Genomic DNA, 11,596 nt, shown 5'->3' with positions numbered 1-11,596 from the left:
TTCTTGGGAGGATGAGGCATTGTCACATCACGTTATTCATTTTGTCATATGCTTTTTATATCATGTAAACAATGTTTTTTTAGCACAAATGTAACCTTATTAAATATTCAATACAATGGTTGTAATGCTTTAATCTCTATTATTCAATTGTTATGATATTGTACATGAAGTCATCCACCCTCAGACGTTTCCACTATTCTGGTTTGGAGGTGTGACACTTACGCGATCTCTTCGCGATGACTCAGGTCTCGTGACCTTCGTCAATCATGCCTGGTGCTGTGTTTTGGGGTTTCGGGAGATCATCTTCAGGGAGCTTTTTATAGAGTTCCTTTCCACTATCCGGTTCAACCCGGAGACCAGGAATTGCTCATATGACTCAACCTTATCTTTCATGTTGGGTGGAGTGGCCTGATCTTGCAGTCTATTAGAGCTGAGGCAGCGATTGGAGATATACTCTGCCAAGGACATTGATCATCCTTTCTTGGAGGCCTACTTAGATATCTTTCTTGGAGGCCTATTAGATATTTGTATTCTCTCGAAACTGAGAGAATATAATTATCTGAGTGTCTGGGCCCTTGTCGTCGTAGAGTATGTATCTGGTCAGCGAAAGAGAGTAGCTTCAGATCTCTTTTGCACTGGTTCATGCATCGCCTTATCGCCTCCACTATCCATTATTGTGAGGAGCATGATATAGTCCCTTCAGGCGACCTTTTTCCTATATGGTGCCTCCTTCATACTGATGTTCACCTCCACATCCCTTATGTCATTGCTTCCTTTCTTTCCTCCTCTAGTCTAGCTCTAGGATCTCAGCCACGGAGGAAGATCTATGGTGGCCATTTTATCTGCCGCTTGGCTCGGTCCTATGGGGTTGATACTCATGGGATGACTTATTATCCCCTTCGGAAGTTGGACGAGGCGACTCTAACGCGGTTACGAGCGATTGTTCATGGGCCAAATCGGATTTTGAGGAGTCCCTCTGACGATGGTGTTATGCCCATCTGTCAGGTGGATCCGGAGCATGGAGAGGATAGTGATTTTGAGTTGGGTTATCGTCAGCAGCGTGTTTAATGTGCTCCCCCTGCCGCTCAGTGGGGTCCGCAACTTGAGATGGATATAACCCATCTCTCTAGGCGCATGGACGAGCTGAGTAGGGAGGTTCATGATGCCCGTCATTCCCAGCAGTGGGTGGCAGGGGTTATGAGTGATTAGTTCGCTTTTAGGGGTTTGCTTCACCCTCTTACCAGCGACCGGGTGATGGGGCAGACACATTACGGACGTGTCATGACGACAATGATGACGATGATAGTGATGGGTATGGCGAAGAGTATGTTGGTTAGTTATGTTTTATTTGTTGTTACTTTTTGGGTATGTAGACTTCTTTTATTTTCGTATGTTTTAACGGTGATGTATGGGCGTATACACTCCAATTTTGTTAAACAACTCTACGACATATCTATGTAGATTTCCTTTTGGTATATATTTATTGTTGGTTCATCGTTGTATTTGTTTTATGCTTTTTGTCACACCCCTAAACCGGATGGAGGAAACGTCCGGGGGTGGAACGATGTTCACAGTATCATAATTATTGTACACATTGATACACAATTACATAAACAACCATCATCATATCATATGATTATATATTAGTTACATGACCCAAATGTTACTTAGTATCAAAATACATTACAAGGTTTGCATGTTATCAAATAAAGTAGTTCTCATAATGATATCTGGTGTCTTGTCTTCAAAAGTAGCTCCACTAACTCGAGCTTAATTGTTTCCTGAGATTACATGTCGTTCTAAAAGTCAACATAAAGTTGGGGAGTTCATAAGAGTTCAGTTATAGAAAAATCCGATATTTTTCCTTGTGTAAAAATCGTATCCTTGTAAAATGTTTTGTATTTGTATGTCTTCAGCGTAAAATAAGAATGTGTGTGTGTGGTATGTATCCAAAAGCATTAATAAAATAAAAGTTCCCATAACTTCTAAGCTTATAAAAAGTATGACTTGTCATGTGATTTTTATTATCCAAAAATCGAGTGTATAAGTAAATAATCATACTTATAAATGTTGTGTATAAGTAAATAACCATACTTATAAATGTAGTGTATAAGTAAATAACCTTACTTGTAAATGTAGTGTATAAGTAAATAACCATTCTTAAAAATGTAGTGTTTGTTCCTAGAAAATCCAATATTTCCTTTAAAGTGAGTTGTAGTCTTAAAAACCGTAAGACCAAAAATGTATAAGTATTTCTATACTTAAAATTAATAGTATTACATAGTTTTATTCTTATATAAACACAACGCAATACTCCAAAACTTACAAATTAACACTTTAACCACTTAATCAAGAAAACAACCCGAATTTGGAAAACGATTGTTACATATCCATTCAAATCTCTTGTTCTTCCTCAAGATAGCATAGAAAGGCTTGTGTCTTTCTGATGGTTTAAAAATGAATCTGTTTAAGGCCACCACTCTACCTGTCAATCTTTTAATATCTTTAGTTGAGGTTGGGGATTTAAGGTCCAAGATTGCTTTGATCTGTTTTGGACTTGCTTCTATACCTCTCTCTGTTACCATTTAGCCCAAGAATTTCCCACTCCAAAATGACATTTGGAAGATTTGAGCTTATCCAATATGTTGAATGCTTCTTCAAGATCCTTTAGGTGGTTCTCAGCTTTCTTGGACTTTACTACCATATCAGTAGCGGCAAAACAAGCCATATGTATAAAAGGGGAAGGAAAAAAGACAACTTATTTAAAACAACTTTATGTCATCCACTCAACCTATTAACCGACACCATTCTCTTATTTAACAGACAATTTAGGGGGTGTATGGTAAAAAACTTATTGCTTATTAGCTTATAGCTTATTAGCTTATTGACTTATAAGATAATAAGTTAGAATGAGTAACCTATGAAAAAATGACTTATTAATGGTTCTCACGGGAATAAGCTATTTTTATCCATAATATTTTTTTTAACTTATATCGGTGTGGAGCTGCTAACAAACTAATAAGTTATTTTAATAATAAGCTTAGCCAAACACCCCTAAAAGTTTATATACTTGTAGTGCATAAAAATCAAATGATCGGACAATTTAAAATCAAAATCAATATTTAGTTGCCATATAATGACATAATCTAAGTGTGAGGGTAAAATTGTCTAACAGGCAACGCCATCGAAGCCCTTGTGCCCAAACACAAACCCTCCGCTACTTCACCTTATTCGACAAACGTCCCCCCACAGTTTCAATTCTCCATCTCCTTCTCTTTTCTTCTCTCTGTGTGGATTCGCTTAGGCCTCGATCCAAATGGCAATGGCTGGGAGAATCAGATCAAGCGTCCCTCGCTTTACCAAGGCTCTGATGTCAGATTCTGTATCAGCTCAGAGATTGAATGTCGAACGAGCTTTGATCTGCCCTAATTTCACCGATCCCCAGGTGGTGATAATTTATTTCACTATCTTGAAATTTAGAACCAGTAAATGTTTTTTCTTCTTGCTTTGTTTTCAAGATACTGGTTTTATGCGGTTTTTGCTTTGTTATGTGATTTTTTTTTGTTTAAGCTGTATGTAGCTGATTTGACTTTTCAAATGAATAAGTATTAGTGAAATGGGACGAGGGTGGTAGTTTGTATAACGCGGATTATTTTATTTTAGAAACAGACTAGTGTATGGATAGAAAGAAATGATTCGAGTTTTTCATAGAAAACAGAAAAGAACACAGTTACTTGAATATGCAAACATGGGGTTGCAGAAGAAGCTATAGTTATGAAAAAACTTATGGTCTGAAATGAATTTGTAGTGTTTGAAGTTGATTGTTTTCATGTAAACTACCTTGTTATTGCCTCTCACATCTTTTTACCACCATATTAATGTTGTTCTATCTTATTCTTAATTATGTCTTAATGTCTTATTGCTATAACTATCTGTCATTTGTCCCAACTTAAATCAATGGGTTTTCTTCAAGTATAATCCTTAAATTACAATATCATCCATCTCTGAGCCTGAATCAACCTATCCTTGAGCAGTCTCCATACATTTAATTGATGGACATTACAATCTTGTTCAGCCAATATATATCACTGAAGGTGTTTGATTTAGCACCGATTAATATGATTAGAACATTGTTAAGATGCTGAAGTTGAGTAATTGGTAAAGGGCATTTGTTTATGGGGCAGGAGTAATAGAAAGGCCAAACAAAACTTATCATATATTCTTTTTCATTGCCCATTGTAACTGCAATGATTGAAATGCAAGTTTGCTAATTTAGGGATCATTTTATTTGCAGCAATCAAGGAACTTTGCCTCTGCTTCTCCAACAAAGGAACCAAAGATTAAGGTAATGGTGTTATTGTGTACTACTTTACTTAAATAGTTTATTTTTTGTTAATTGTAAATAAGTAAACATATAAAGTAAGTTGTTCAGGTTCCAGTGGCGATGTTTGGGGGGTCTGGAAACTACGCGTCTGCATTATATATTGCAGCTGCAAAAGCCAAAACATTGGAAAAGGTTGAAGCAGAGCTTCTTGATCTTGTTGCTGCTTCTCAGAAATCTCCAACTTTTTCACAGTTCATGAAGGATTTGGCAGTGCCAGCAGATACCCGAGTCAAGGCTATGACTCAGATCTGTGATCAAGCTAAATTTTCAGAAATCACAAAGAACTTTTTAGGTATGTAAAATGCAAAATATACCAACATTCATTTCTTTATGATTCATATTACAGCATATCACAGTTCTTGAATTTTGTTGTGATTTGTAAATTCTAATCCATCAGTTGTTCTGGCTGATAACGGGAGGCTCCGCCATGTGGACACCATTGCAAAGAGATTTTCAGACTTGACCATGGCACACAGAGGAGAAGTCAAAGCCATTGTTACCACTGTCATTGTAAGTTGCTTCCTTTTCAAACATCATTCAAATCAACAAAAGACATTTATAGCCTTATATTTGGACAACATTGATTTTGATTTAATTGGTTAGATTTATTATTTTTTTTAAAAATAGAATGCTATAATAAGAAATACTTAGTTTGGTCTTGAATTGATTTCATTCAGCCACTTCCTGCTGAAGAGGAGAAAGAACTGAAAGACACTTTACAGGAGATTCTTGGGAAAGGAAAGAAGGTTAAGCTTGAACAGAAGGTAATAATGTCATGTCATATGCTTTTGACTTTTAAGGATCATTTCTAGATGTGAAAAATCTATAGAAAGGGTAAATTACTAATTTGGTCCCTATGCTTTACACAAGATTGTAACTTCAATCCAAACTTTGAAATTGCCCCAATGTTGTATTTTGTTGCGGATATGGTCCCTGTGTCTCTCTCCAAATTGCAAGTTTACTCCAAATTTTGAAGGTCATTTTATATACACAAGGACTAAATCCGCTACAAAATGCAAATTGAAGGACAACATTGGGTTGATCTCAAAATTTGGACTGAACTTGTGGTTTTTATTAAAGCTTAGGGACCAAAGTTGTAGTTTACTCAAAGAATAATTAACTGGGGAAAAATTGTAATAAGGTTAGCACATAATGAGACGCTGACTCATCTTCTTATATGAATCAGATTGATCCAAGTATTCTTGGTGGGCTTGTGGTGGAATTTGGTCAGAAGGTGTTTGACATGTCCATAAAGACACGTGCCAAACAAATGGAGAGGTTCTTGCGAGACCCCATCAACTTTGATGCCTAAACAACTTATCTTTTTGAAATTACCATCTTGCCCTAATGACAGCTTTTGTTTTTCATTTCATTCCCCATGTTTTTTTTTTGCAAATAAGAAAAACCGTTGAGGTATTGTTAATGTATACATGATTAAATACTGGGGGATATTTTTCATGATAAAGATGATGGTATGCATATCTTCTGTGCAAAGGAGAGAATGAAAGCGAGTTTATGTTCTATATTGTTCCACGGTTTTAGGTGTGTTTGTCAAAAATAGCTACTAATTAGAAGCTTAGAGCTATTACTTTCGTAAATGTAGAAATGTTTAGCTAAATAGCCGTAAACATTTGAAATATGTTGATTTATATAAAACATAAAAGTTAAAAGCTAAAATATTTCAAACACTTTCTGAAGCTATTTGAGGAAGCTTGAGTTAAGAATTATTTGTTCTAAAGTAAAAGTTTACTGTTGGTATTTCTAAATGAATTTTTCTCTTTATTTCAAAATTTTCTTTTCAAAAATTGATAAAGCTAAAAATATTAAATGTGTAATTTCCGAACACGTTTCTAACCTAAAGTATAGTATGTTCAAACATGACAACTACTTTTTAGGACATTGTCAATTACCTTTTCGAGGGATAGGTGATGATGTATGCTCCTTCTATAATGGTTATAAAGATAATACAATCGAATTTATAAATTCGGTTTGGCTCTCAGTTCCAAAATCGAGTTACCCCTAGTAGTTAAGGTGCACTGTGATAAACATCTTCCCTAAAATTCTATATGTAACACTTGCTATTCATTTCACACCCACGAATTCTTGAGGGCCATGGAAGGGCAATTTTGAAAGCTTTTTAGCTAAGATTGAAGTTAAATCCAAAGGAGTTCCATGGGAATCAAACATTCAACTCCATGATTTGGATTATAGGGAATCCCATCAAGCTTAATTGGTGTTTTCATGGTGGATGTGGAAAGGTGATGAAACCCTAGTTCTTGTATGACTTTAATGGAAGGAGAATCTTAGTGATGGTGTTGTAAGCTTGATAATCATGTTTTCATGTGTTATATGTCAAAATCATGAAAGTAAACCTATATCATAATGGGATTAAGATATATAAACGAGTTATTTGTGAAGTATAATCAGTTTTAACCATAGGTCAAGTCCTACGAACAAGATGTATGTGTTGAATTAAGTTTATGCAGAAATGGTTTTACCGTGGACTGTGGTATTCAAGTTAATATATTGCTTTGATAGTTTCTAAAATGAAAATAGATACGAGGCTTCAAGAGCTAGAATTTCATACAAGATTGTCAAAATCGGGATCTTACGTAGGATCGTTTTAAAGTTTGTAAGATCGGAATCAGGATTCTAAAATCCCACAAAAAATGATATAATAAGGTAACTGATTGTATATAAAACCTTTTTCCTCATTTCATGGTTAAAACTTAAATAGTTCAAAAAGGTAACATATAATGTAGTTTTTTTTTTTTTTTGAAACGGCAAACTAACTAATCTACTCTTAAATAACCACCTATGTCTCCACCAAGACTTGAACCCCTGACCTCTCATATGAGATGGTCACTTCATACCGCTAGGCCATTGACCTTTTGGTAACATATAATGTAGTAGTTAATGACATGGTTAAATAGCTTATAAGAGCATTAAGATTGGCCATTCAACATACAATAGTAGCAACTCGCAACCTTCATGTTATTTCCTTTAAATCTTTAATACATTATTTGCTTTAACTACAAGGAATAAATTGGTAACAACTTTAACTTTTGAAGCTCAATTAAACAGTGCAATTCTCAAGCTTCCAAGGAAAAGGCCTCAGTAGTAAAAGAAAAGAATTTGGAAAAAGACCCACCTCTATTGTTGAGCTTGAATTGTTGAAAGAATAAATTATTAACAATTTGAAGCTAAATCTCAAATTCTACCATCAATGAGAGTAAAACGTAAATGGAGAAAAGGAATTATATGGTTGTTGGTCCTTTACGATTCACAAAACAGTACAAGAATGAGGCTATTCTCAATTAACCTTTGTGTAATGAGTCCAGGTCAACGAGTAAATGAGTAAAGATAATAAAAGAACATGTTAAAATTTGATAATTTTCATGGAGTGGTAAGATCGGATCCTGATCTTACGATGATCCCTACGATCTTACATATAAAATGATCATATTTTGTTTTAACAAGGTTTTCATAGGTAGGATTATAGGATTCTACGATCTTACAATCAAAAGTCCGACCTTGATAACCTTGATTCTATGTGCATAAAACATCTCAAGGTGAATAACCATACTTTCCTTGATTCCTTCTAGATAATTAATATCTAGGTATGCCATTATTGTTATATATACTGTAAAGCATTTTACCAAATGTTTGATAATACTCTTGTGTCTAAAACTTATGTAACCCACCATACAATTTTATATTACATATGTTTAGTTTAGATGTCATGTATCTCAAGTTCATCTATGAATGCTTTGACTTTAGTAGTAGACTTTTGAAAGATATTACAAATAAAAGCTGGATATGGTTTAGAATATATATAGTTACTATTTTACTATGGATTTGTTGTAACACTTCATGTTGTCTTTTGAAACAAATACAATCTATTTTGTTTTTAGGGGACAATGTTTTGATAAATACAACTTGAAGTCGTAAAATGCTTATAAAAAAGCATATAGCATTTAACAGTTAATATAAAACAAAGTAGGTGTTATGTTTTTAGCTTTTAACTTTTATGTAAATTTGAATACTTCAAAATTTTACGAATTTTTAGCAAACAATTCTACTTTAATAGAGTATTATACCTTCCTGCTTCTAATTAACAACTATATTTGTCAAACACGCCCTAGATCAAATCAAATGTTAACGGGAGAAAAACAACAAATATTTGCCATGTCTAAAAACTTGGAACATAGGACAGAAACCAGCTTTTGGTCTATCCTTTGTACAAAAAAAAACATAAATACCCTTCTCGATCTTTATCATAAAAAATAGCCTCTAATATTTAATCATGTATACCAAGAGAATACAAGACCTCAACGGTTTCTTATTTGCACAAACAAACCCATGGAGAAAGAAATGAAACACAAAAGCTGTCATGAGGGCAAGATGGTAATTTCAAAAAGCCTGGAGTGTAAATGATCAAATAACAACAAACACAAGTTGTTTAGGCATCAAAGTTGATGGGGTCTCGCAAGAACCTCTCCATTTGTTTGGCACGTGTCTTTATGGACATGTCAAACACCTTCTGACCAAATTCCACCACAAGCCCACCAAGAATACTTGGATCAATCTGATTCATATAAGAAGATGAGTCAGCGTCTCATTATGTGCTAACCTTATTACAATTTTTCCCCAGTTAATTATTCTTTGAGTAAACTACAACTTTGGTCCCTAAGCTTTAATAAAAACCACAAGTTCAGTCCAAATTTTGAGATCAACCCAATGTTGTCCTTCAATTTGCATTTTGTAGCGGATATAGTCCTTGTGTATATAAAATGACCTTCAAAATTTGGAGTAAACTTGCAATTTGGAGAGAAACACAGGGACCATATCCGCAACAAAATATAACATTGGGGCAATTTCAAAGTTTGGATTGAAGTTACAATCTTGTGTAAAGCATAGGGACCAAATTAGTAATTTACCCTTTCTATAGATTTTTCACATCTAGAAATGACCAGTTTGACCCTTAAAACTCAAAAGCATATGACATGACATTATTACCTTCTGTTCAAGCTTAACCTTCTTTCCTTTCCCAAGAATTTGCTGTAAAGTGTCTTTCAGTTCTTTCTCCTCTTCAGCAGGAAGTGGCTGAATGAAATCAATTCAAGACCAAACTAAGTATTTCTTATTATAGCATTCTATTTTTAAAAAAAATAATAAATCTAACCAATTAAATCAAAATCAATGTTGTCCAAATATAAGGCTATAAATGTCTTTTGTTGATTTGAATGATGTTTGAAAAGGAAGCAACTTACAATGACAGTGGTAACAATGGCTTTGACTTCTCCTCTGTGTGCCATGGTCAAGTCTGAAAATCTCTTTGCAATGGTGTCCACATGGCGGAGCCTCCCGTTATCAGCCAGAACAACTGATGGATTAGAATTTACAAATCACAACAAAATTCAAGAACTGTGATATGCTGTAATATGAATCATAAAGAAATGAATGTTGGTATATTTTGCATTTTACATACCTAAAAAGTTCTTTGTGATTTCTGAAAATTTAGCTTGATCACAGATCTGAGTCATAGCCTTGACTCGGGTATCTGCTGGCACTGCCAAATCCTTCATGAACTGTGAAAAAGTTGGAGATTTCTGAGAAGCAGCAACAAGATCAAGAAGCTCTGCTTCAACCTTTTCCAATGTTTTGGCTTTTGCAGCTGCAATATATAATGCAGACGCGTAGTTTCCAGACCCCCCAAACATCGCCACTGGAACCTGAACAACTTACTTTATATGTTTACTTATTTACAATTAACAAAAAATAAACTATTTAAGTAAAGTAGTACACAATAACACCATTACCTTAATCTTTGGTTCCTTTGTTGGAGAAGCAGAGGCAAAGTTCCTTGATTGCTGCAAATAAAATGATCCCTAAATTAGCAAACTTGCATTTCAATCATTGCAGTTACAATGGGCAATGAAAAAGAATATATGATAAGTTTTGTTTGGCCTTTCTATTACTCCTGCCCCATAAACAAATGCCCTTTACCAATTACTCAACTTCAGCATCTTAACAATGTTCTAATCATATTAATCGGTGCTAAATCAAACACCTTCAGTGATATATATTGGCTGAACAAGATTGTAATGCCCATCAATTAAATGTATGGAGACTGATCAAGGATAGGTTGATTCAGGCTCAGAGATGGATGAGATTATCATACAGGATTACCACAGTAAGTAATTGTGTTCATCACTAAAGCTTCTTCTGCAACCCCATGTTTTCAAGTAATTGTGTTCTTTTTGTTTTCTATGAAAAACGAAATGAATTTGAATCATTTCTTTCTATCCATAAAGTAGTCTGTTTCTAAAATAAAATAATCCGCGTTATACAAGCTAGCACCCTCGTCCCATTTTACCAAAATTTATTCATTAGAAAAGTTAGTAAATCAGCTACATACACCTTAAACAAAAGAATCTCATAACAAAGCAAAAATTTGAAAACAAAACAAGAAGAAAAGAACATTTACTGATTCTAAATTTCAAGATAGTGAAATATATTATTACCGGATCGGTGAAATTAGGGCAGATCAAAGCTCGTTCGACATTCAATCTCTGAGTTGATACAGAATCGGACATCAGAGCCTTAGTAAGGCGAGGGACGCTTGATCTGATTCTCCCAGCCATTGCCATTTGGATCGAGGCCTAAACGAATCCACGCAGAGAGAAGAAAAGAGAAGGAGATGGGGAATTGAAACTGTGGGGGTCGTTTATCGAAGAAGCAGAGGGTTTGTGTTTCGGGCAAAAGGGCTTTGACGGCGTACTGTCGACGATTTTACACCGTTTGGTAAATCAGACCCTGGTAATTGATCAAATATTGGGGATATGACCGACCTATTGGTAGATTATTCTGACCCATCTCAAATCATGACATCTGATACATTTAATTTTTCTTAATAATGGTTTTAATCCACTTTTCATCGTTACATTGAGAGGTAGATAAATAAGAATAAATTGTTGGAGAATAATTAATTTTTCTTCTAAAAAAGTAAGCTAGTTATGTATCTGGTTTTTATTTTTAAAATTAATTTTAATCATTTTTATATTGTTAAAAGTTGTGCGTTTCGTCTCTACCGAACACAAAATGATTATAATACCCTTTTCTGTTTTTCTTTTATTTTTAATTTTTTTTATAATATATCTATTAGTTTTTTTTTTTTTATTAATGATAAGTATTCTATACAATGAAATG

At 34.4% G+C, this 11,596-nt stretch overlaps 2 protein-coding genes across 2 annotated transcripts; one reads left to right on the top strand and one right to left on the bottom strand.

Moving 5' to 3' along the window:
- The first annotated feature begins 3,171 nt into the window (after positions 1–3,171).
- Positions 3,172–5,905, top strand: LOC111885065 (ATP synthase subunit O, mitochondrial). The gene is made up of 6 exons (XM_052764422.1): positions 3,172–3,445; positions 4,295–4,345; positions 4,433–4,676; positions 4,782–4,894; positions 5,062–5,148; positions 5,571–5,905. The coding sequence occupies exons 1-6, from the start codon at positions 3,317–3,319 to the stop codon at positions 5,694–5,696; spliced, it is 750 nt and encodes a 249-aa protein (XP_052620382.1). The 5' UTR covers positions 3,172–3,316; the 3' UTR covers positions 5,697–5,905.
- A 2,752-nt stretch (positions 5,906–8,657) lies between these two features.
- Positions 8,658–11,183, bottom strand: LOC111885064 (ATP synthase subunit O, mitochondrial). Its single transcript, XM_023881354.3, has 6 exons — positions 10,912–11,183; positions 10,207–10,257; positions 9,876–10,119; positions 9,658–9,770; positions 9,404–9,490; positions 8,658–8,972 (listed from the first exon to the last, which is right to left on the bottom strand). The coding sequence occupies exons 1-6, from the start codon at positions 11,035–11,037 to the stop codon at positions 8,847–8,849; spliced, it is 747 nt and encodes a 248-aa protein (XP_023737122.1). The 5' UTR covers positions 11,038–11,183; the 3' UTR covers positions 8,658–8,846.
- Positions 11,184–11,596: the final 413 nt, after the last annotated feature.

The sequence above is a fragment of the Lactuca sativa genome, chromosome 1 (assembly GCF_002870075.4).
Source record: "Lactuca sativa cultivar Salinas chromosome 1, Lsat_Salinas_v11, whole genome shotgun sequence".
NCBI classification, from domain to species: domain Eukaryota; kingdom Viridiplantae; phylum Streptophyta; class Magnoliopsida; order Asterales; family Asteraceae; genus Lactuca; species Lactuca sativa.
The sequence above is the reverse complement of the archived record's forward strand: the minus strand, read 5'-3'. Positions and strand labels throughout refer to the sequence as shown.